The following is a 25157-nucleotide window of genomic DNA, read 5'->3' as shown; positions in this document are numbered from 1 at the left end:
AATTATTGTTCTCTTTTTAGTTTGATATGCTTTAAAAGCGTGTTTTTTAGTTTTTTTAAACTATATTTATTTTTAATTTTTTATTCTTCTATGAGATTTGCCAATATTGTGAAATAACGGGTGATTTTTTTGAGGTTAGGATTTTCATGCATTAGTATTTGACAGATCACGTGGGATTTCAGACATGGTGTCAAAGAGAAAGATGCTCAGTATGCTTTGACATTTCATCATGAATAGACTTACTAACGAGCAACGCTTGCAAATCATTGAATTTTATTACCAAAATCAGTGTTCGGTTCGAAATGTGAAAATCCGCTTTTTTATCGACAAATTTTGTTCAGCGATGAGGCTCATTTCTGGTTGAATGGCTACGTAAATAAGCAAAATTGCCGCATTTGGGGTGAAGAGCAACCAGAAGCCGTTCAAGAACTGCCCATGCATCCCGAAAAATGCACTGTTTGGTGTGGTTTGTACGCTGGTGGAATCATTGGACCGTATTTTTTCAAAGATGCTGTTGGACGCAACGTTACGGTGAATGGCGATCGCTATCGTTCGATGCTAACAAACTTTTTGTTGCCAAAAATGGAAGAACTGAACTTGGTTGACATGTGGTTTCAACAAGATGGCGCTACATGCCACACAGCTCGCGATTCTATGGCCATTTTGAGGGAAAACTTCGGACAACAATTCATCTCAAGAAATAGACCCGTAAGTTGGCCACCAAGATCATGCGATTTAACGCCTTTAGACTATTTTTTGTGGGGCTACGTCAAGTCTAAAGTCTACAGAAATAAGCCAGCAACTATTCCAGCTTTGGAAGACAACATTTCCGAAGAAATTCGGGCTATTCCGGCCGAAATGCTCGAAAAAGTTGCCCAAAATTGGACTTTCCGAATGGACCACCTAAGACGCAGCCGCGGTCAACATTTAAATGAAATTATCTTCAAAAAGTAAATGTCATGAACCAATCTAACGTTTCAAATAAAGAACCGATGAGATGTTGCAAATTTTATGCGTTTTTTTTTTTTTAAAAAGTTATCAAGCTCTTAAAAAATCACCCTTTATAAACGAATATAACTTAAATCGTATTCTCCGCCATTAGATTCGGTGACAATTTTTAAAAAGCTCACATCAACGTGACAGCCAAAGTTCAAAGTTAAAAAAAGGAGTTTTCTACTACAGTTGCTTCTCGGAGGCATTTTGAAAACTAGTATCTGAATTTTTTTTTACTACAAAAATTTTATTATAAGTATTTATTTTTTTATTACCTAAAAGTCACATGTTTTGCATTATTTGATATTATTTCTTCTGGTGCGCGGTTATACTTATATATGTACATATGTAAGTATATGTATCTATATAAAGTATACTTTCTTTAAGGATATACATATGTATATTTCAGTATATACATATGCTACTCAAATGTCGCCAAAACTAGTTTTATATATATGTTGCATATTTTTGGTGAGCTGCTTAAACTTACTGTCGCCTTCCTACAGTGTCTCTCAAATATTCTACGTTTCAGTACCACTTAAAAAAGTTACAAACATACATACATACATACATACATACGCCTTCCTACAGTGTCGCTCAAATATTCTACGTTTCAGTACCACTTAAAAAAGTTACAAACATACATACATACATACAAGTGAAGCTAATAAAAGCGTATTAAAAATATACGAAAACATGTCCAACCGTCTACAAAGTGTTATAAAGGCAAAAGGCGGCCACATACACCCACTATTAAGAAAAAATATAAATTTTTATGTCAAATCAAAATATAAAAAAAACACTTTAAAAGTATTAAATACAAGTATTTACACATTTTGTTGCTTAAAAACTTGTTGTTTTCTCCATTTTCCATACGCATTTCTATAATAGAAAACTTAGTTTTTTACAGAGTATTTTAATTTTCGCTAATAAACAATTATTTGAAAGGATAATAAGTTAAATGGCTTAAAAAGCTCATTATTTATATTTATAATTTATTTAAACGTATTTTAAAAAGATGTTATCTCCACAGGACTTAATTTGATTAATTTTTATTAAAAGGCACCATGTAAACATAAAGTCAAATCGGTTTTTTTATGAGCGGTTAGTGTACTTATCTGCAATAATATCTACAAAGAAATGATTCGACTTACGACAGTTTTAGAAGTTTAAAAGGGGCTAATTTGCATTATTTCAATATGCAAGATTTTGAAAACGACAATAAATTGCCGTCGCCCCGGGCATATTTCGACAATTTTTTTTACAAAATTTATTATAAAAGTTAAAGAGTTGAATGTAACAAATACTTTTATTTTTTCAAATTTTCAAAAATGGTATTCAAAAACTCCAATTCGGGCAAAAATTCCTGCAAATTGTGTCAAAATTGTACAAGATACAGGGCGAAAATGGGTTTTTTCTATGGCTTTTAATAAGATGTCTTGTAAATTTACTATCAATTTTCTCAAAAACCGTATTGTGAGAATTTTGGAAGTTCAGAATTTGTGTGGCTTCTAGTTCCTAAATTTTATATACTTAATATCGAAGGAATTTTGTAAAAACTCACTTTTGTTCAAACCACCTCATGGAACTTGTAGGTAGGTGGATAAAGGGGGGCGGCAAAATATCCTTGTCCTGGGCGCCCGAAGTTGTGGCTACGCCACTGGCTACGACCAAGACGAAGCCTTTAACGAATGAAACCACAAGCTGACTTTAAAACCTCTACTATTCGCATATCGAGTAGTGGAAATTACAAAATTCATACAGATGGTAGTTATTCTGGTTTAGTATGGTGCATTGTTACAATAAATGTGACGGATTAAAACCAGTTGCTTGTTACAGTAGATCGACGAACGATACTATAAGAAGTTTCCACAGTTACGAACTTGAAACTTTAGCTGTAGTTGAAACGTTAGAGCGATTCCGGTACTACATCGACTATAAAACAGTAAAAGTTGTAGCCTATTGTAGCACTGGTCCAACTGCTTTGAGTAAGAAAGAATTTACTTTACGAATGGCTTGATGGTGGTTAAGGATACAAGAATTCGATATCGATATTGTACATCGTCTGGGTAGCCGAAACAGATGCACCTACTCTACGAGTAGATAAAACATCGATAACAGCAGACGATTCACTGTTTAGTATGCAGCTAGAGGACGACAGTAAAAAAACAGATCGTCGAAAAGATTAAAAACAATAATAAAAAATTTGAAAGTATTCTGTATTGAGAAAAATATGTTATTTAGAATCGACAAAGAAATGGATTTATGGGTAGTTTTTAAAGCGTTAAGACATATAATGTTAGAAGAATATAATGCTAAAATTGGTCACTTGGATTTCGGAAAGACCATTAACAAGATGAAAACGTACATATGGATCTCACGAATGCATTATTTCGTCAAATGATATTTAAAAGCATGTGTTGAAAGCGCATATAACAAACCCAAAGGTGGTCAAACTAAAGGACAGTATAATTTCAATAATACCATTTTTTCATATGGGTCATTTAGGACCATTTATCAAAAGCACAAAAAGAAACAAACAAATATTAGTTATAGAAGACGCTTTACCGAAATATACGGTCATTAAAGCCGTTAACATTTACTAGGACCACTATCTTGTTGTAACCAAGATAAAAACGAACGTCAACAAACACAAGGAAGGTTCGACGTCGAGAAGCTGCAATCACAGCAGACAGCCGAGCGATTTCCTATTCGACTTGCTCTCCGAGAGCACTCGTCAGCAACTCGGTATAAGGGAACTGCGGGACACACAACAGCCGGTTTTACGTTACCGGAAGGAGTGTTATTTCTGAGAGCTAATCCCGTTTAGATCAGTAAGTCTTAGTATAAGTTTGTAATCACTGGAGCAAAGCCTTAAAGCCTTGCAGTAGGGTTTATCCCTATTCTTCTGCTGCGTCTGCGCCAAAAGACTTCATCCGAACTCCACCTTGGTTAGGTATAATGCAATGGATGGAACCGCCTTAAGACCGGCTCAGGCCTTAGGACACACGAGTTACATGGCCCCATGCTGCTAACGCATTACTACGAACGTAGCCTCTACGGCTGCACAGTCTGCACCTAGTTCGCGCACTGCGCCACCACTCCGCCAAAGTGGCTAAAAGGGGACCTTCACGGTCCATGGGAGATCAAATCCGCAGCATGACTCCCATAATTCAACTGCAACAGACTCCAGAGCAAGATCGAGGTGATAGTTGCATTCATAACACGGGAACGTTTAAAACTATTGTGTTGAGGCACTGCACCCTTCGGTAGACAAAGCCAAAGGATGTGTCACCCGACTGCTGCGCAAAATGCCAAAAGACTGCGCACCACTTTCTTTCATCGACAAGGAAGTTTAGAGTGTCATTAACAAGGCAAAATCGTCTAAATCAATTGGCCCTGATAGAACCAACTTGCTGGTACAAAAGCATTTAGGCTCGACGGGTCTATGACCGGCGGCTCTTGAAAGTCGGAAGAGTGGTTCCACTTCAAAAGCCTGGAAAACCCGCCAACAAAGGGGAGTCCTATAGTCTGATAACTCTCCTCTCCCCAGTAGCGAAGAAACTTAAGGCCTCACTACTCCCGACCTTCACACACCAGCTGGGTCTAGCAAACCAACAGCATGGCTTCCGAAAAGTGCACAGTCCCAGTCCGCACTTAGCTTCATAAACCCTCACTATAGTTCATGGCCTTAACCAGAAACCACTCTGCGATAGGACTTGTTAAAAGACCTTTCCCGCTTCCTCGCTGCACGGAATTTATTTTAAAAGAGTACAGACTTGACCTATGTATTGCAATCGATGGCGGTAAAATTCCGACTGTCAATAACCCTAAAATTTTAGGTGTGACTTTCGATAGTCACTCACCATACGACCCGATAATCGCAAACATCAAGAAGTCATTCCTCAACTACGTCGACGACATCAACGCCGACGCGATTGCAACTAACTTTCAACAAGCACTGACCACCATACTTGGTGTCAAACCACTACCCATTACTGACGAAGGGCTCTAGTTGCCGTGAGAAACGAAAGTGAACCTTGCGCAGCTGGATACTGTAGCAAGTTAAACTCCTACTTATCCAGAATAGACACTGACATATCAAATCCAGCGTGCAATGAGTCCACGCATGACATTAGAACCCGTCGAAGCAGCACGTTTCCTGAATTCGTTAGATGACGCCCATGACAATTTATCTAATCCTGACAATACTAACGGGAATTGGGTGTTCGTTACAACAATAACAATGGCATTTCAAGCTCCTTTCATACAGCTGTTAAAAAACTATTGGCAAAGGAACAGCTGGTATAATTAGTGCCGCGTCGCAGCGGAGAGAAAACAGACTGCCTACCTCGCAATGTTACAATCGACCACAAAACATGCGGGATGGTATAGATACCGAAGAGGGAAGTAAGACGCATTTGCAGACAAATAACGAGAGGGAGGCCGAGTATGAAGAGCTTCACAAGCTGGCCAACAGAGGTTATGCTCGAAAATTTTACGAAAAGATGCGGCGACTAACAGAAGGTTTCAAGACCAGAGCATACTCTTGTACCAGTACCAGAGGTGATCAGCTGACTGATCCTCAAAACGAGTTTCAAAACATACTTATTCTGAATGACAGTGAAAGCATAACACCAGGAAATGCGGGATCATGTATAATAGAAGTTCGAATAGTGTTGAAAATAAGTCCGTTTCCAATGCGACTCTATAACAGCAAACATGCATACTAACCAAAAATGTACAAAACGAACAGGTCTATAATTTTTCAAAATGTTACAAATGTGGTCAACGGGGTCACTACAAAAATCAATTCAGAAATAAAGGTAAAGAAAAATCGACAGAATCGCAACAACAACATAGGTCATTTACAGTTTTACAGTTTACAGCGACAGATGTAGGTGACTTAAAACACTCGAGATGGTACCTGGACAGCGGCGCGACGGCACATATGTGGCTCACGTAATCTTTTTACAAATTATGTCACACAAGCAGAGGATGTTATGTTGGCCGACAACAACATTATACGCGCAGTAGACGTTGTAGTTCAAACAGATTTTTGTGAGCTAAGGTTGGAGAACGTATTGCATGTCCCGCAAATGAAGGGTAATTTTGTATCGGTGAGTCGAGCTGTAGAACGTGGCTGTACAGTAAGCTTTAACAACGAAAATGCTATCGTAAGCCAGAATGGCGAACAAATTTTAAAAACAGAAAAAAGAAATAAATTGTTTGTATTTGTGTGTATTAACAACACGAGTTTTGGTGCAGCACAGTGCAGATAGATATGGCCACTTAAATTATGGCAGTTTGATGAAGCTAACAAAAAATAAAATGGTGCTTGGCATAGAAAATGTGAAGTTCGCAGACAGTACGCAGTGTAAAACGTGTATGAAAAGTAAAATCCACACTCAACCGCTTCCAGCGGCGTCTGAAAATCGAGCAAAAGATTGTTGTAGCTAGTGCATACCGACGTATGCGGCCCATTTGAAAAGCGTTCTCTTGGTGGCTCATCATATTTTTTAATATTCATCGATGACATGTCTCGGCGTATTTTCACATTTTTTTTCAAGTCTAAAGATGAGGTGTTTGAAAATTTCGTAACTTTCAAGAAATTGGTCGAATGCCAGACTGGGCGGAAAATCAAGGTTTTATGGAGCGACAACGGCCGAGAAAACATCAACAAGCGATGACTTCCTAAAACAACAGAGTCAGCTGACGGTACCCTACAGTCCCCAACAGAACGGCGTCGCAGAACGAGTGAACCGCACTTTTGTTGATATGGCAAGAAGTTTACTTGTACACTCAAATATGCCAGAGTTTCTATGGGTAGAGGCGATGCAGACAGCGTGCTATATCCGGAACAGATCGCCAACTGCAACGTTGATTGGCATGGCACCATATGAAGCTTGGAGTGGTAGAAAACCGAATGTAAAAAATATGCGTACATTTGGGTCCGTGGCCGTTGGCTTAGACAAAACGTGAAAAAATAAATTCCATGCGAAAGATAAAGAGTACAGATTCGTTGGGTACTCCTTGGCATCAAAGGCTTACAGACTATACGTTCAAGAGCATCAAATGTAGAAAAACGTGATGTTTTGTTCTATGAACATTTCAAAGAATCCCAGTCAGATGATCAAATCGTTTTTGATGAATTACCAGAAATTTTGCCAGCTGACTTAAATCCTAATGATGAAACATTTACTCCATGCAGAAGTGAAGTTAAGCAGGAGAAACGTATGTACAATGAAGAAAGCGACGAACGCGGCAGTGCAGATGATGGAGCAGAAACGTAAGATAGGACCAGGTAGACAAAGAATTATTCGGAGCGGTATACCAGAACGTCCGAAGAAGAGCTACAATGTTATACAAGCAGTGCAATCTGTAGAGACACCATTACCACAGTCGTTTAAAGAGGCAACTGACGGCAAGTATGCTTCATACTGGCAGGCGGCTATGGACGCAGAGCATAAGGCATTGGTGGCAAATGGCACGTGGACTGTAGCAGACTTACCAAAGGGTGAACAAGTAATTGGGTGTAAATGGGTTTACACAGTTAAAAGAGATAAAACTGGCTCAGTTGAGCGGTACAAAGCACGTTTGGTAGCCAAGGGGTGCGCGCAGAAGTTCGGCGTGTACTATAACGAAACATTTTCTCCGGTGTGTCGATATGAAACGATACGCTCGATACTAGCGCTCTCTGTCGAGCTAAAGTTACACTTGCATCAGAGGGACGTTTGTACGGCTTATCTCAACAGCGAGTTAAAAGACGTGATCTACATGAAGCAGCCTGAGGGGTATGTAAACAGAACGTGTGGCGAAAAGTGTTACGATTGAACAAAGCGATTTACGGCTTCAAGCAACCAGGAAGGGAGTGGAACTCCAAACTGAACGCGGTGCTGTGTGAAATTGTTTTTTCTCAATGCCAGAATGAACCGTGCCTATATAAAAAGGACATAGAAGGTAGCCTTTGTTTATTATTAATCTATATAGATGATTTATTTATAGCGTGCCAGAAGAAGTTTGATTTAATACAAATTAAAACAATGATCTCAAGCAAGTTTGAATGCGTTGATGAAGGCCCACTTCAGATCTTGGGTATGCAGATTCAGCGCGATGGATATATTTCGATGAATCAGTCTCCCTATATAGACAATATGCTACAACGCCACGGCATGCATCAATGTAGGGTAACAACGACGCCATTGGATACAGGATATCAGGTAGCGTGCAATGAAAAAACGTGTGAGGAAGTGGATGCAACGGCTTATCAGTCTGCAATAGGCGAATTGATGTGGTTAGCTTCGACTTCCAGGGCCGACATTTACCATTCGGTTGTAAAATTAGCACAAAGGAACAAAAACCCTCACACCGAACATCTCTCTTCTTCTTCTTTACTGGCGTAGACACCGCTTACGCGATTATAGCCGAGTCAACAACAGCAGGCTGTGTTTGCTTTTTCATTGGGGTGTTTTTTTACGTGGCGGGTCCCAAACCCAGCGCACAACCCTAAGTAGGGGATATTTCGCCTTCTCACTTTAGCTCGCCTTCTGGTCTGGTGTATTGTGTAAGCTTACAGTGCATTGTTCTATCGTAAGCTATGCAGGGGTTCATTCAGTAAGCGTTTTTCGTGAAGTGAAATTGTCAAGGTCGCGAAAAAAGTGTTTGAAAAGATAGCTGTTTTATTCTAAAACCAAGGGAACAACATAAATAAATAAAGGTGATATAGTTATCAAAAATAAAAATAATACATTGGAAAAGTGTTCAGTTTATTGTTATTTATAATAATTTTGTTAAAGTTGTTAAGTTGTAATTAACGAACCAGGACAATAAGGACTTTGAAATTTTTATCACTTCATACATACTTGAGTTAAGACTAATATATATCTGTCCTAAAATATGTTTTAGCTCCGCCCATTTTAAAGCGCGTTTTTTTAGTAGTAATTAACCATTCAAACACATATTCAAAATAAAAAAATAATATCATTGCAAGTAAATATAAAACGATTAACATAAAATAAACGTTTTTTACCGATGTAATTAAAAAAAACTCGTATTTATTTAAAAGAGTATTCAATTTATTATAGTTTATAGTTTAGTCTTCGATTAGATACTACAAAACAGTTTACGCAGAGAATTCGTTTTGACAAATATTTTTATATATAACATAACAAAAATGGTTAATAACGAAAACAATCAATATACACCCAAAACAGATTGCTAAATTTATTTCAGAAAGTGACAATTTAACAAGTTACTGCACTAGATTTGTATCTACACCGATTCAAGAAAACTCTGAATCGTTATTAGAAATAAAGAGTCAAAATGTTAAAAATTTTTGGACTCGCCTCTAAGCGGCTCATGACGCCATAGTAGAATCTGACGATTCCAACTTACCACAAAATTTGAAACAATCGGCTTACGCAATATACAAAAACTGCTTAGATCAGTACAAAGAAACAAAAGTTATGATCTCCAATCAATTAAAGCTATTAAAAGCAATTGCCGCGGATATAATCAAAAAGCATCCACCTCGAGGTGCTTGCATGTGACACAGAAACGTTTTACGGAGGATATGAAGAATGGCCATCCTTCCGGGATATGTTGACGGCAATGTACATAAACCATCCTAAATTATCACAAGCTCAAAAATTGTATTACCTCAGATACAAAACCAAAGGTCAAGACCTCGTAATAGTCAAAGAGTTCGCATTAAATGACGATAATTTCAATTTGGCTTGGGAAGCTCTAAAAGCTACTTAAGGGCTGCTTAAGGAGGGAGCCTGGTTTAAAGGCTTCAAAAAATCGATTTTTTGAGGATTTCTTTGGGAAGGAAAGAAATAAGTGATTAAAGCAAAACTTCTAGGGTTTACAGTTATATATTTAAACATCATTCACAATTTTTTTGGATACGAAATCTTTGATATTCCGTCTTTGGGAAGCAATTGCCCGATGCATTTCGCATGTGCATTTGTCGGACGGCGGGCAGGATGCAGGCCGCAATTTCTATCGGAAACAAAAAATTCGAAGAGATTCATATTTTTTAATAATTTATCTTCTAGTTAAACTAAAACAATTCAAAAAAGTGTAAAATTTTAGAAATTTTATAAAAATAAAAAAACGTTTTTTAGTAGTTAACTAGAAAGTAGTAGTTTAACTAGAAGATAATTTAATGCCAAAGATATTAAACTTTGCCCTAATTCCATACGACGTTTAGTTTTTTTTTCTATCCTGCCCGCCAATTAAGAAATCGTATAAATGAAAAACCAATAAATCGCGCGTCAAAGTTTTCGCTTTCTGCCCAATCGCTTATATATCTGCTAGACACTCGGTCACTATTTTCCTTCTAGCTTCGAAAAAATTTCAAATTCTCATCTAAAACTTTGAGGACATATTCTTAGATTATTTTTAAAGAGATTTAAGCAAAAAAAAATCAAATTTTTGAAGCTTTTAAATCAGGCTCCCCCCTTAAGCAGACCCCAAGCGAGAAGCAAAAACAAATCAAACAGAATTTTTAACAAAACACAATCGTTCACATTCGACCAAAGAAAACATACGTTATACGAACTATGCACAAGAGAGCATAAGCTTAAAACTTGCAAGAAGTTTAAAAAATTAAATATTAATGAAAGGAACAACTTTGTCAGATCAAAAAGACTCTGTACAAACTGCTTGTCCCATGCACACAATCTTAAAAATTGCAAAAGCAAATCTAATTGCTTATATTGGCACAAAAGACACCATTCAATGCTTCATTACAGCAGATATCCCAACTGACTCCAAAGAGGCACTTACATAAAAAGAACCAAGGGTTTAATTGACCACTACTCGGTTAAATAATGGCCGGTACGTCGTACGACTACCACTAGAGCCACAATTTTCAAATACCCCCCATAAAGGAAGAAAAAACAACATCAGATTCCCTCTGACAACCTTATATAAAAACACAATTATATGTAACTTTTCGACACCGCAGAAGAACAACGAATGTCCTCATAGAAATCATAGAACCAATCATTTATTGCCTATTTTAAGATTAAAGTCATTTAAATACCGAAAAAGGTACATTCCGTTTTTTAGTACACTGTATATAACTCTATATCTATCTCAATTAGTGTTAAGTGGTACATCGATTTCATGCTATTCCGATATCTTCATTGGTGCCTAGTTTATATTCTGTAAAGAATAAGTATCAAATGTGTGCGTGTTTATTTTGGATTTCGCTCCTTTTCACCAAAATTATTAGAATATTAGGATAATGTTATGCACCCAACTTGGTCGCATAGAATAGCATTGCACCAAGCCACAAAGTGAGTGGACCAAAAGTTATTTTGACCTATGCTTCCAACGCACAACACAAGCACAGTTCATTACGTGTCGAAGTGCATCGGTCAGGTGCAACTCATGCTCTGGCTGGGATCCGGCCTGAGCACCACACGTGAGTAAAGTGCGTCGTACATTATCCTTTGCGGTAGGAGTAGCCCCTCCAATATCCCATTTTATTTAAATGTATTAATTCAATATTAGACAAGATATTTGAAATATTGTATGAAGAAGAAAGAAAGGAAAAAAATTCATTACACTCACTTTTACATAAAATTATTTTTTATCAGTTTTTAGTTTTTTTTTTTTAATATAATAAGTGCATCGAAATATCTTCTTATGTTAGTGTATGTCTTGGCTTCCTCAAATTATAAATGTAAGAATTTATCATGTTTACTTTTTTGCTGTTATTCCTTGCAATCGCATTTTAACGATATTTGAATTGGACAAAGAAATAACACATATTTGGTTCTTAGTACAAATATTCATTATTAATTGTCAGTCGTTGAAAAAATATATTGTTTTAACTGTAGATGTTACATAAAATGAAAGTATTTAAAAAATGAATAGATATTTGCATTATACTCTGGAAAAACGATGATTTTTGATCTAAATAAAGAAGGCAATAAGCCAACTCAGATTGTCAAAATTATGATTTGTTCGAGGAAAATGAGGTTTTCCGGAAGAAAATCCGTCTTATTACTTTCCAGACAAACCCTGTATAACGCCATAAATTTCGTTTAAAAATGATCCCAATTTAGTGAAAAATAAAAAAACTTCAAAGCTCATGCAAGTAAACATGCTAATAGAGCCGTCATCAAAAAAATCAAAATCCTACCGAGAGATTATAGCTAAAATAAATGAGTAATTTGGTTTTATTGTATCCAGTAGACTTGTATGAAAGCGTCTTATTTAAGGATGCTCAGTTGTTTGGCTGAATAACTCGAAAAAAAAACATTGCTGTCCAAAAGAAACATAAGAGCAAGACTGAACTTTACCAAAGAACATTTAAAAAAGGACGACAAATTTTGAAGCGATGAAGCAAAGGTGAATCGTCTTAGATCCAATGACAAACCATATACCACAAAAGTCGTTTAGAATCACAGTGGTAGCGTGATGGTATGGGGAGAGTTTTCCTTGTACTTCGTTAGACCCTTGAAATAATAGATGGTAGAATGAATCAATTTTCATACTTTTAACATTTTCAAAAATATTATGGGAATATTCGAGTTAGATTCGATGCCTCTGAATTTAATTTTTATGCATGACAATGCTAATACAGCCAAAAAGGTGAAGAATTGTCTCACTACCGAGAATATTGACGTCCTGAGCTGTCCAGAGCAAAGTTCGGATACATTGAAAATTTATGAAACGATGTTAAGATGCACCTAAGAAAAATTTCAAAAATTCTCAAGAACTTTGGACTGTAATCGAGGATGCATGGCACGCAATTCCACAGTAGTGGGGAGTTTGCACCGACGATGCCAAACAATTCTGAAAAATTGTAATAATTACTACAAAGTTTAATAATTCTTTTTTCTATTTACCATATTTTTTTCTTTATTTGATTTTATCTTTCCCTAATAAAATAAGAGTTATTTCCGCTCACGATACTCTCCTCTTCGCGTCAGAGAAAAAAACACGCCGTCGAAAATTTTTTGATATTCCATTTCTAAGCTGTCACTACTCGGTCAAAATGTACCAATTGTCTGATTTACAGCCCTATTCTCGTGCCCTCACAAAAATCACCGCCCTCACTATTGTGAGGTTTTGTGAGTTGGGAGGTTTTCCGTATACTGAGGTGATTTCAAAAGCACAATTACCTTACAAATTTGTGATGCCTAAAAGCAAACCTCACAATGCCAAATCGGTTGTGTTGGTTAAGTAATTTCAATATTAAAAAAAAAAATTTTGCAATTGTTTTTTTTTTTTTTTAAATAGAATGGAGGAGGAAGTATTCCAAAAGCGCATGACAACAACACCAGCAAAAGAATAATCGAAGTGATTTGTATAACACTCACCTCTGCGAATGGTAGGCACCTTGCCGCGGTGCAGGGGCTTAGGCGCAAGGCATACTCGGCATCCCCCAACCTGCGTGGCTGGTGCCGATAGGCACCGCCCAGGCAGTGTGTCGGGTACCGCATGCGTGCGCTAACCAAGAGCTACCACCTTCTAATCCAGGGTGTCATGCGACCCGTGCCCATTGGATGGTTTGCAGCCAGGAGGTAAATCTGGCTGTATTATAACGGAGCCTCCCCAACACCGGGCCGAATTGGGGTGTAACTGTGGCCTTACCGCGCCAAGGGGCTCTGGCGTGGCTGACCTACTTAGTCCCCATTTTAAATAATAGACCTGACGGCTCACCCTGTTTGAGCCTAGGGTCGGAAGACACAGATGGACAAACTAAACAAAACAAACAACAATAATACGGATTTAAGGCAACAACAACGGAGAACGGACACGGACAACGAGAAGGAAGCTGACGCAGTAGAAGGTAGATCGGGTCAAGGAGCCAGACGGAAGGTGGACTTCCTTGACATTCTCTCGCCGGAGGTACGGGCGCTATTTGTGGAGCATGCCAAGGAGGATAGCGACGACATGCCCTCATGCAGCTGTGCATGCATGCCAAAAACGCCTGGGGCCGCTGCAGCAGCCACGAGCACCGCCAAGACCCCCGCCGCAAGGCGGAGCGGGTCGGACTCGGGGGAGTCACATCGGGCAGAGCCTGACGGTGCGCGCAGAAGGAAAAGGAGGCACAGAAGAGGTGGGCAACGCCCTCTCCCAGAAGCTGGCAAACCCGGAGGGTGTGATGACCCAAAAAGGAGGGGAATGAGCGGCGCCATCATGAGGTGGTACCTACGGTACCTGCGAGAGGGGAAGACTCCTGAAGCGGCGGAGGCTATGGCCAGAAGCAGAGGCAAAGGGAGAAATGCACCCCCAGCAAAGGAGCGTGACGACATCAGGTCAGCTCGCGCGGAAGGCAGCGGCACCAGTAACCGTCCGGTCGGTGCTACACTGACCGCACGGCGTGGGGATGGTAGGGCAATGCCCTCTGAAACGTATGCCCAAACAGCAAAGCGGAGCAGCGGCCAAATCACGCCGCAGGAACCCCCCAGCTCCAAAAGGTCTAGGGGCAACGAGAACAAGGCAACCGGTAATCAACAATCCGGACCGGCTCCCCACCGGGTGGAGGAGGGGCGGCGCAGGTATGCGGATGCCGTTAAAGGCATGTGCATGGCTGTACTGCCTCAAAACTACCCGGCGGAGGCGCTGAAGCCGGAGGAGCTTACCGTGCTCCAGACCCTCCTCTTGGACGAGGTCTTCAGAGGACAAAACTTTGCGGCGTCCTTTTTGGGGGGTGGAGTTTAAGGGAGGTATGCTGCAGGTGGAATGCAAGGACGAGAGGTCTGCCAACTGGCTGCGGGAATTTGCACCAAAGCTGGGAGGCTGGAAGGGTCCGGTCCTATGCGCGAGGAGGGCGGAGGATTTGCCCGTCATGCATAGCATGACAATGTTCCTCCCAAGAAGCGATGACAGACCATACGAGTATGCCCTAGGACTGGTGAAGAACCAGAACTTGGGGCTTAGCACTTCATCTGGCGCGTCGCGAGCAGCAAGATGGAAGAACTAGGTGGAATGAAGGGATGGAGGCTAAACCTGTACATAGACGACGAGTCGTACAAATACGTCCGGGCAGAAGGATTCCGCCTGTATTACAGGTTTAGCACGGTGGTTATGCGGCCTCACAGGCCCGTAGCCACCGGGAGCAAAGGAGCAGCAATGCCCGCGAATCAGGTAGGCAAGAGCATCGAAAGGCAGGCCGCGCCATTGGCGGCCCCGGAAGCAGTGCCGATGCAGGTGGACGAGGTGGCGGATCAGCCCGGCGGAAGTGGGACTGTGAGGGCAGTGCCAGCAACGACCACCAACGTCCCAGCAGAGGACCACTGCGACCAGGGAGCAGAGCTCCCCTCAACACAGGAACTCCTAGACGGGTTAGGTGACCCATTGGATGGTGGCGAGATCGCCGGCGGGGAAGAGGGAGAGCCCTTCCTCGAACCGGTATTATGATGGCCGTCCATATGGAGATTGCCCAGGTGAACCTGCATCACGCGGCGGCAGCTTCAGCTGTAATAACGAGCAGGTTCACGGTAGAGAAGCTGGGCATACTGCTGGTCCAAGAACCTTGGACCCGCAAAAGAGAGGTTAAAGGCCTCAAAACGGAGTCAAATAAGGTAATCTGGGATCTCTCAAGTGAGAGGCCTAGAACTTGCATAGTCGTCAGGAATAACATTGAATTCTTCTGTATTTCAGAGTTCCTGACGCAGGATCTGGTGGCGGTGCAAGCCAGGGACTTTGAGGGCAAAGACTTCGTCCTGGCTTCAGCCTACTTCCCAGGGGAAGCATCCACGGCACCTCCAGAGGTGGTGGAACGGCTTGTGGATCACTGTAGCAGACATGGGCTTCCCTTGATTATAGGCTGTGACGCGAACGCCCACCATCTGGAATGGGGCAGCACCAACTGCAACGCAAGGGGTGAGTCTCTTTTAGAATACATAGTAGGTAGTAACTTAGTGATAAAAAATGTTGGGTGTGAGCCCACATTTATAACTATAAATAGGAGGGAGGTGCTGGACATCACCCTGAGTAACGAGCCTGCAAGGGGACTGGTCTCGAGATGGAGAGTCTCGGCGGAGCCCTCCTTGTCGGACCACCGAATTGTAAGGTTCTTGCTAGGGGTAGAGGTCAGGCCCCTCCCCCCTAGGCGTAATCCCCGGAGGGCGAATTGGGGCGCCTTCAGGGATATACTAAGGGAGGAGTTAGGTAGGGGGGGGCGGATAGACGATGGCACTTCTGGCCTGGGTCTGGAGATAAGGCTATCTGAGCTGAATGAGTCTTTGACTAAAGCCTATCACGGTAGTTGCCCCCTGAGAGTGCCCGGGGACAGACGTAACTGCCCCTGGTGGTCCAGGAAACTAGCGGACCTCCGGAAAAAAGTACGAAGCCTGTTCAACAAGGCGAAACGTACGGGGGTCTGGGCTGAATATAGGAGCAATCTTACTTTATACAACAAGGAGATAAGGTCTGCAAAGCAGACCAGCTTCAGGAGATTCTGCGAGAATGTCGCCACTACGCCAGAAGCAGCTAGGCTGCATAAAGCTCTGGCAAGGGGCACAAACGACGTAGAAATAGCAATCAAAAGGAACGATGGGACGTTCACGACCAGTGCAGAGGACAGAGCCACGGAGCTTCTGCGGGCGCACTTCCCGGAGACAGTTCGGGAAGACCAGTGTCCTCCCATGACCGAACACAGGCCATCCCGTGAGGATTGGAGTATAGCCAGACGGCTGTTTACGGCTGACTCAATCAAGTGGGCAATGGCATCGTTTGAGAGATTCAAGTCTCCGGGGGTGGATGGCATCTTCCCGGCGCTGTTACAACAGGGGGAGCAACTCCTATTGCCCCACCTGTTGCGGCTGTTGAGAGAGAGCCTTGCATTGGCGTACATCCCCGAGATATGGAGGACAGCGAAGGTGATCTTCATACCCAAGGTAGGTAGGAAAGACTATTCATTGGCAAAATCGTACAGGCCAATTAGCCTAACGTCTTTCTTACTAAAAACCATGGAGAAGATCGTGGACCAGGAAATAAGGATGAATGCGCTGAGGAGAGCACCGCTGCATGCGGCTCAACATGCCTACAGGGCGGGCAGATCAACGAGCACTGCCCTGTACCAGCTGACCTCTGAGATAGAGAGCTCACTAGAGCATGGAGAAGTGATGCTTTGCGCGTTCTTGGATATCGAAGGTGCCTTTGACAATACGTCCCACAAGAGTGTAGCCAGGGCACTGGAGAAAAGGAATGTGGCAGCACCGGTGCGCAGATGGATACAAGCCGTACTGCGCTCCAGGGTTGCGGAGACCACAGTAGGCGATAGAAGGATACGTCTCGGCACAACTAGAGGCTGCCCACAGGGTGGTGTGTTATCCCCCCTACTATGGAGCCTAGTTGTGGACGACCTGTTAGCACTGCTAACGGACAATGGGATCCGCTGCCAGGGGTACGCGGACGACATTGTGATCATGGCCAAAGGCAAATACGAAGACACTCTATGTGACTTGGTCCAAAGGGGTCTAAACCTAGCAAAGGGGTGGTGTAGGGGAGTTGAATTGAATATCAACCCCTCCAAGACGACCGTGGTCCCGTTTACGCGACGTAGGTCCCTACCCGGTCTTAGGAATCTCTCACTTGGGGGAAGTGAAATAGTGATGACCAGTAGTGTCAAATACCTGGGTTTGATGCTTGACTCCACTCTGCGGTGGAAACAACATTTAAACCTGACAGTGGTCAAGGCGACGAAGGCTTTGATGGTGTGCAATCGACTGGCGGGAAAGTCCTGGGGCTGTAAGCCAAGGATCGTTAGGTGGTTGTACACCATGATAGTGCGACCGATAATCACATATGGGGCGGTGGCATGGGCCTCAATAGCGTCTCAAACTTCTGTTAAGACAAGACTGTTGAAGCTACAGCGTTTAGCCTGTGTCTGTATGACGGGTGCAATGCGAACCTGTCCAACTGCGGCACTGGAGGCTTTGCTGGAACTGACACCGCTTCATTTGGTTATCGGTCAGGCAGCCAAGCACACACTTCTGCAAATAACGGCGGAGGGGTGCGGAATTGGCAAAGTAATCTCATCCCGGAGGATGGAGATGATAAGTGGCTGCTTACCATTGGTCCTCCTCCCGAGGGATAGCATTACAAAAACGGTCAACTTCAGGAAAAGATTCAAGGTCACCCTTGGCAGTAAAGACGAATGGGATGATTCCAACTTCGAACTGATGCTGAGGAATAGCACGCTAAGGTGGTACACTGATGGCTCTAAAATGTCTGAGGGAATCGGCGCAGGGATTGTGGGCCCACGCACTAAACTCTCCATACCCATGGGAGAGTTCCCGAGCATTTTTCAGGCGGAAGTTTTCGCAATAAGCCAGTGTATCGATATTAACCTCCATCGCAACTATCGTAATGAGCGAATAGCGATCCTCAGCGATAGTCAAGCGGCGCTAAAGACGATCTCTTCTTATGAGATCAAATCGCTACTAGTGCAGGAGTGCAGGGAAAGGCTGAATAGCCTTGCAGAACAGAACCAGGTACACCTAATCTGGGTGCCTGGTCACAAAGGAATAGCCGGTAATGAACTGGCAGACGAGCTCGCCCGCTCCGCAGCCTCCACCAAGGTGGTAGGACCCGAACCCTTCATGGGGGTGGGTCCCCACGCCATGAAAGAGCTGCTCCGTAAGGAAGAGGTAGAGGGCAGGGAGCAGCATTGGCACCAAACTCGCGGTATGAGACATGCCAAGCTGCTAATGGGGGGTTACAACCTGAAAAGGTTCAAAACTGTGATAAACCTCCCAAGGAACAAGCTCAGGTTACTGGTCGCATGGTACACCGGCCACTGCAAACTAAACAGGCACCTACATAGCATGGGCCTATCCTCTAGTGCAAGTTGCCGGTTCTGCGATAGGGAGCCTGAAACCCCGGAGCACCTGCTGATCGACTGCACAGCAGTCTGGAGACGCAGGACAAAGGCCCTTGGACTAACATGTCCGGATAGGGATCACATTGCCTCACTAGCACCCAGCAAGTTGTTGGATTTTATTCATGGGCTGGGGCTGAGTGAGTCAATGTGAGCCAGGAGAGGGCACAATAGACCAAAGGTCGCAGTGCATTCCTCAACTTTCATTCTAATTCTAATTCTAATAACATCGTCAACAAGTCAACGCATTACAACAACATCAACAAACACACAAGGTCAGCGATCGCATATTCGATTTAATTTCCAACGATGCATCCGCAAGCTTGCTAGAATAACAAATAACTTCTGGAATCAAATTACATCAAAGGGCTTTGGTCACTGGCTGCAACTGCTAGTGTTTAGGGAAGTCAGGCATTTAGGCGTAGTCGCCGCAAATTTGTAATATTTTAAGTCAGTTGTAAAAACTCACTTAGCGTAATCGGCTGCACTTGCTTAGCAAGTTAATAAATCAAACCTCTGCTAATAGTAGGCACCTTGTCGCGGTGCAGAGGCTTAGTCGCAAGGCATACTCGACCCCCCCAACTGGTGCGGATGGTGCTGACTAGCACCGCCCAGACAGGATGTCGGGCGCCGCATGCTTGCGGCAACCAAGGACTACCACCTCCTAATCCAGGGTGTCATGCGACCCGTGCTCATTGGATGATTTGCAGCATTCACCATATGGAATGGGGAAGCACGGACTGTAAGTGAGTCTCTATTAGAATATTTATTAGGTAGTAACTTAGCGATTGAAAATGTGGGTTGCGAACCCACTTTTATAACATAAGCAGGAGGGAGGTGCTGGACATCACCTTCAGTAGCGAGCATGAAAATGGATGGGTCTCAAGGTGGAGGGTTTCAATGGAACCCTGGAATGGCACTGAAGGTGGAGGTCAGGCAACTTCCCCCGAGACGCAACCCTCGGAGAACTAACTGGGGTGCCTTCAGGGAAAAGCTACAGGATGAATTAAATAGGGAGAGGCAGACCGACGATAGGGTTACGGGCCCGGGAATAGAGAGCAGAGTGTTGGCACTGAACGGGACTATCACTAAAGCTTACAACGGTAGCTGCCCCCTAATAGTGCCCACAGTAGGCGCAACTGTCCCTGGTGGACAAGGCAGCTTGCAGACCTCAGGAAGAAGGTACGCAGTCTATTCAACAAGGCAAAACGTACAGGGGTCTGGGAAGAGTACAGGAGCTACCTAAACCTATACAATAAGGAGATTAGGTCAGCAAAACAAGACTGCTTCAGGAGTTTCTGTGAAAAGGTCTCCTCCACACCAGAAGCGGCGCGGCTGCACAAGGCTCTGGCTAGTGGGAAGACTAGCACGGAGCTAGCTATCAAAAGAAGTGACGGGACGTTTACGACCAGCGCGGAGGACAGAGCTTCTGCGTGCTCACTTCCCGGTAGACCAATGTCTACCTGTGAGCGAATATAGGCCATCCTTTGTTTAAATCGGTTCAGTAACTTAGGAGCCCTACACAAACAAACAACGTGACACGTAATTTTATATATTAAGATTACATAATATTATTATATATTAGGGTTTCACATAGTCTCATAAAGTTATAACTTATAACGATCCGAAAACATAGCGCTCAGAGTTGTATTTGCGTAAACTTATTTTACTATGCAATGCAACAACAATTTTTTTAAAGTACTATATATCTAGAAATCGATATATTGCAAAATAAAATTTGCGAAATTTTCAACTTTTAGTGCAAATATCTCGAAACTATAAGTTTGCGGCGGTAATAATAATATATATATTTAATCTGGAGCATCAGATCTATCCAACCATATCACTTAACCCGGAAATCGTGGGATGGTATACTAAAACCGGCCCAAATCAAACTATAAACATTTAAATACATCCACATTTTTCACTTTTTGCAGGTTTTTTACCTAAGAAATTTTTATTTTAAAAATTACTTTTTACACTCGTAGTGAGCATCATTTATGTGCTAACAATTATGAGAAAATGGAGCGCTGCCATATGATAATAAGTAAATATGAGCAATTCGCTGAATTTCTCTATTTCGATATAATTCCTCTTTCCTTTCTTTATTATCAATCTTAGTTCGAATAAAAACAAGTGTGTCTATTAATTATATCTCAAATTAAAATGAGTATAAACAATCTTTCCATGCATATGAATTTTTTCTTATTTAAATTTACTAAACAACTAGGTAATGTTATATAATAATATTACTTAATAAAATACTTAGGTTATCCCGGATATTGGCTCGATCAGGGTTATTTTTTTAAAAGAGTACTACGCGAAAGTACTTCAGTCAACCCGGGGTGATCAGGGTAATATCTTTAAACCGCTGCCGAAGGCCGCCAACGCAGAAAGGAGTACTACACGAAAGTGCTTCAGTCACCCCGGCTTTGGCTCGACTAGGGCTATTTTTTTAGAGCACTGCCGAAGGCGCTTATTTGTGTTTATTAAATATAAATCACATATTATACACATACATACACTTTGCGTCATCAGGTTAGCACATTTTCATCAACCGAATATGATTGCTTCTGTTTTTGTTGTTGTTAACTAACTGCTACTTTATTGTTTTCTATTTCTTTCATCTGTGTATGCACCATCACTTGCAAAGAGAACATGCGACAATAATGTCCCGTTATTTGATTTTTGTTATTTTCTTCTATTTTTAATCGGAAAATTACGCAATTTTTGCATCATCAGGTTAGCACAGGCAAATTTGTCTTTCATTTATCTTCGGAAATTGAATACTTATTGACACCAAATTTTTTGTACTGCTCACGTGATCTATTTTCATTAATATGGGTAAAGGAAAAGCGTTATCGGTTGAAGAGAAAGCAAAAATCGAAGCATTTGAAGAGTTAAAGCTTTCAATAACTGAAATATCGAAAAAAACCGGCAGGAGTCGAAAAGTTATATACAATTTCTTACGTAATAAATCGGGATATGGTCGAAATAATAAAGGCGGTAATAATAAAGTGCTTTCCGATATTGATAAGAGAGCGATTTTGAGAGAAGCATCCAACTCTCACGAGTCGACCGCAAAGATCAGGACAAATGTTGGCGTAAAAGCAAGTTTATCTACTATTCAAAGAGTTATAAGGAATGCTTCACACTTGAAGAGACTGAAAGTACAGAAAAAACCACCACTTAACGATGCACGAAAGGAATTACGACTAAATTTCTCACGAGAACACATGGCCTGGAAGTCTGATTGGCACTATGTTGTCTTTTCAGATGAAAAGAAATTTAATTTAGAAGGACCCGATGGATACAATTATTACTTCCATGATCTTCGGAAGGAGGAACATCATTTGGATCGACTTCATAGTCGTGTGGGCGGAGTAATGGTGTGGGGAGCCATCTCCTACTATGGTACGTGCGACCTGCAATTTTTAAACACGAATATGAATGCAAATACATATAAAAACGTACTCGAAACGGCTTTTCCCCATTTTAAAAGTTTGTTTGGAAATGTACCATGGCGCTTCCAACACGACAATGCTCCGATCCACACTGCCCGGATGATTAAGTCTTGGATTGAAGCACAAAATGTCGATTTATTACAGTGGCCGCCTTACTCACCGGACATAAATATAATCGAAAACGTGTGGGGGTGGCTGGCTCGCAAAGTTTACGAGTCCGGTAGACAATATTCCACCAAAGAGGAATTAATTGAAGGCATTAAAAGTGCATGGTCAGCTATTTCTTTGAACTATATTGGGAAGTTATACGAATCGCTTCCAAACCGCATCTTTGAAATCATTCTCAACAAGGGAGGATCGACTCATTATTAAAACTATTTAAAAATATGTAAATTATTTAATATATAAGTTTAGAAATAAGTTCTCATCTCAAAAGGTTAAAAAAATTAAAAAAAAGTGATGTGTGCTAACCTGATGACCTAAATGAAATTGTTAATTTTTTGGTTGATTTGAAAAATAAATTAAAAAAAAAAAATGATAAATAGAGAATCATTAATTTTTGTTTTATTTAGTGGAAAATTTATTTATTTATAACCACTAAAAGAATTAGAGCTTTAGCTTCTTTAGTTTTAAATTAAATTAGCCAAAACCAGTAAAACCAGCGGTGTGCTAACCTGATGACGCGCAGTGTATGTAAGTAAAAGTAAAAGTGTTAACAACTCAATTATAGCTTGAAAAATTTTGGAAAGTATTTTTTATTATAATTAATATTGAAAGAAGAGCGAAACTTTAGTATACCATCCCACGATTTCAGGATTAAAAGTGGTACGGTTGGATAGGGCTGATGCTCCAGATTAAGAAAATATATGTATAATTATTGCCGCCGCAAACTCTGGCCGATCCCACACCGGGGTGTGCCAAGTTTTTTTTCGAGTAAATCTCTTTTTTGCTTTTTACTCATGATACAGCAAGAGAAGGGATAATGAATTGAGGTATAAACCTATTTTTTTATTATTTTTTTCCGTTTGATAGATGTGTAATTATAGCAACACTTATTATCCGTCAACACGGAACACTTTTGTTATTGTGTATCTAATAAAGTTTGTTTAAAACATAAAATGCTTCTTTTAATCAAATAATCACTATTTATCCGTACATACTCATTTTAAACCGAATTTGGGAGATTCTTGTGCAGTATATTACAGTAATTTTTCTTATTAACTAAGTACGAGTAAATTTTAGAATAGCATCCCCGGATTACGGCGTTAAAATGGTTATGTACCGATAGAGCAGGTCCTCCTGATCAAGAATATATAAACATATAGTTGTCGCTGATTATGGTTTTTGAGATATTTGCATATGAAGCTCAAAAAATCTATTTAAAATGCGTGTTTCTCCGATTTATAATGCATTTTACACTTATATTTTATACTTTTATATCCACTAACACTACACTAATTCGTTTCTAATCATTTATTTTATATTAAATAGTGCAAAAATATTCAACATTTACTTTTTTAACATTTATTTTTGTTCGTACAACAACAAAAGAGTTGCATTCTAACTAATATTCAGTGCTAACTTACGTTCATATTTTACAGAAGAACCAAAAGAAATAAAGAAAACAAATAATACCCCAATTACAGGAAATATATAACACATTAGTTTTCCGCATAGAATTCCTTTCTGCATTCGCGGCCTTCGGCCGCGCTTAAAAAAACTAACCCTCGGTCGGACCAACAGCTGGGTTCATTTACTTTGAACTCCTTTTTGCGTTGGGGGCCTTTGTCTGCGCTTCAAAAAAATAACCCTAAGTCGGACCAATACCCGGGTGTGCCCATTTTTTTTTCGTTGAACTCCTTTTTACACTCGGTCGGACCAACACCTGGGCGCGCTCAGTTCTTTTGAGTTAAACTCCTTTTTGCGTAGGCGACCTTCGGCCGCGCTTCTAAAAAATAACCATGGCAACCCTTTTCTTATTGTGCAAATGCACAATACGATATACAAATTATCAATGTAAAAGGGGAAATGTTTAGTATCGCGCCGGTTTAGTATTGTTTATGGAGAAAAACAGGTGGGGCCTACGCCCCCTCACGCTACCTTATTGGAAGGAGGAAGGATCGAACTTTTTAATAAACCCCCCCTCAACCCCCTAGAGCCCCTATAGACCCGTAGGGAGCCCTTTGAAAATGACCAATAATCAGTGTTTTTGCTCATTTTTCCATACAAACTGAAACCAATGCAACCCAGCCAGCATTTTTGTATGGACAAGATATCAAAATAAAGAAAACCAAAATGTGTAGCACTACTTTTAGCGTTGGCGGCCTCCGGCCGCGCTCTAAAAAAATTACCCTAGTCAAGCGAATACCCGGGGTGACCGATGTACTTTCGTGTAGTACTCCTTTCTGCGTTGGCGGCCTTCGGCCGCGCTCTAAATAAATACTCCTGGTCGAGCGAATACCCGGGGTGACCGATGTACTTTCGTGTAGTACTTCTTTCTGCGTTGGCGGCCTTCGGCCGCGCTCTAAAAAAATAACCCTGGTCGGTCCAGCACCGGGGTGTATCAGATTTTTTTCGCATAGAATTCCTTTTTGCGTGGGCGGCCTTCGGCCGCGCTTCAAAAAAAATAACCCTGGTCGGTCCAACACCGGCTACGCCATCCACAGTATTTTATCATTGAACTCCTTTTCGCGTTTACTTCATACATTTATTGCTAACTGGGTTTAATTTATTCCCTTTTGTTCGTGCTTTCTCGGCAATTTGACAGTTCAAATTAAGCAGTCATTTTGGTTTTTCGCATTATTGAACTTAATGCAGAAAAATGTGTATTTTTTTTAAAGATTTAC

At 41.3% G+C, this 25157-nt stretch overlaps 3 protein-coding genes across 3 annotated transcripts in view; all 3 read right to left on the bottom strand.

Moving 5' to 3' along the window:
* Positions 1-8530, bottom strand: part of LOC125776679 (uncharacterized) — a 125356-nt gene extending 116826 nt beyond the window's left edge. Inside the window, exon 1 of the mRNA XM_049450201.1 lies at positions 707-8530. Coding sequence (XP_049306158.1) covers positions 6041-7033 — 993 coding nt within the window. The 5' untranslated portion in view covers positions 7034-8530 and the 3' untranslated portion in view covers positions 707-6040. The remainder of the gene's footprint in view (positions 1-706) is intronic.
* Positions 1-25157, bottom strand: part of LOC125776722 (SAFB-like transcription modulator) — an 89263-nt gene that overhangs the window by 51529 nt on the left and 12577 nt on the right. The window lies entirely within an intron of this gene.
* Positions 1-25157, bottom strand: part of LOC105224167 (transcription elongation factor 1 homolog) — a 31456-nt gene that overhangs the window by 5433 nt on the left and 866 nt on the right. The gene's annotated exons all lie outside the window — the stretch shown is intronic.

The sequence above is a fragment of the Bactrocera dorsalis genome, chromosome 2 (assembly GCF_023373825.1).
Source record: "Bactrocera dorsalis isolate Fly_Bdor chromosome 2, ASM2337382v1, whole genome shotgun sequence".
NCBI lineage: Eukaryota > Metazoa > Arthropoda > Insecta > Diptera > Tephritidae > Bactrocera > Bactrocera dorsalis.
This window is presented reverse-complemented; position numbering and strand designations above follow the sequence as displayed.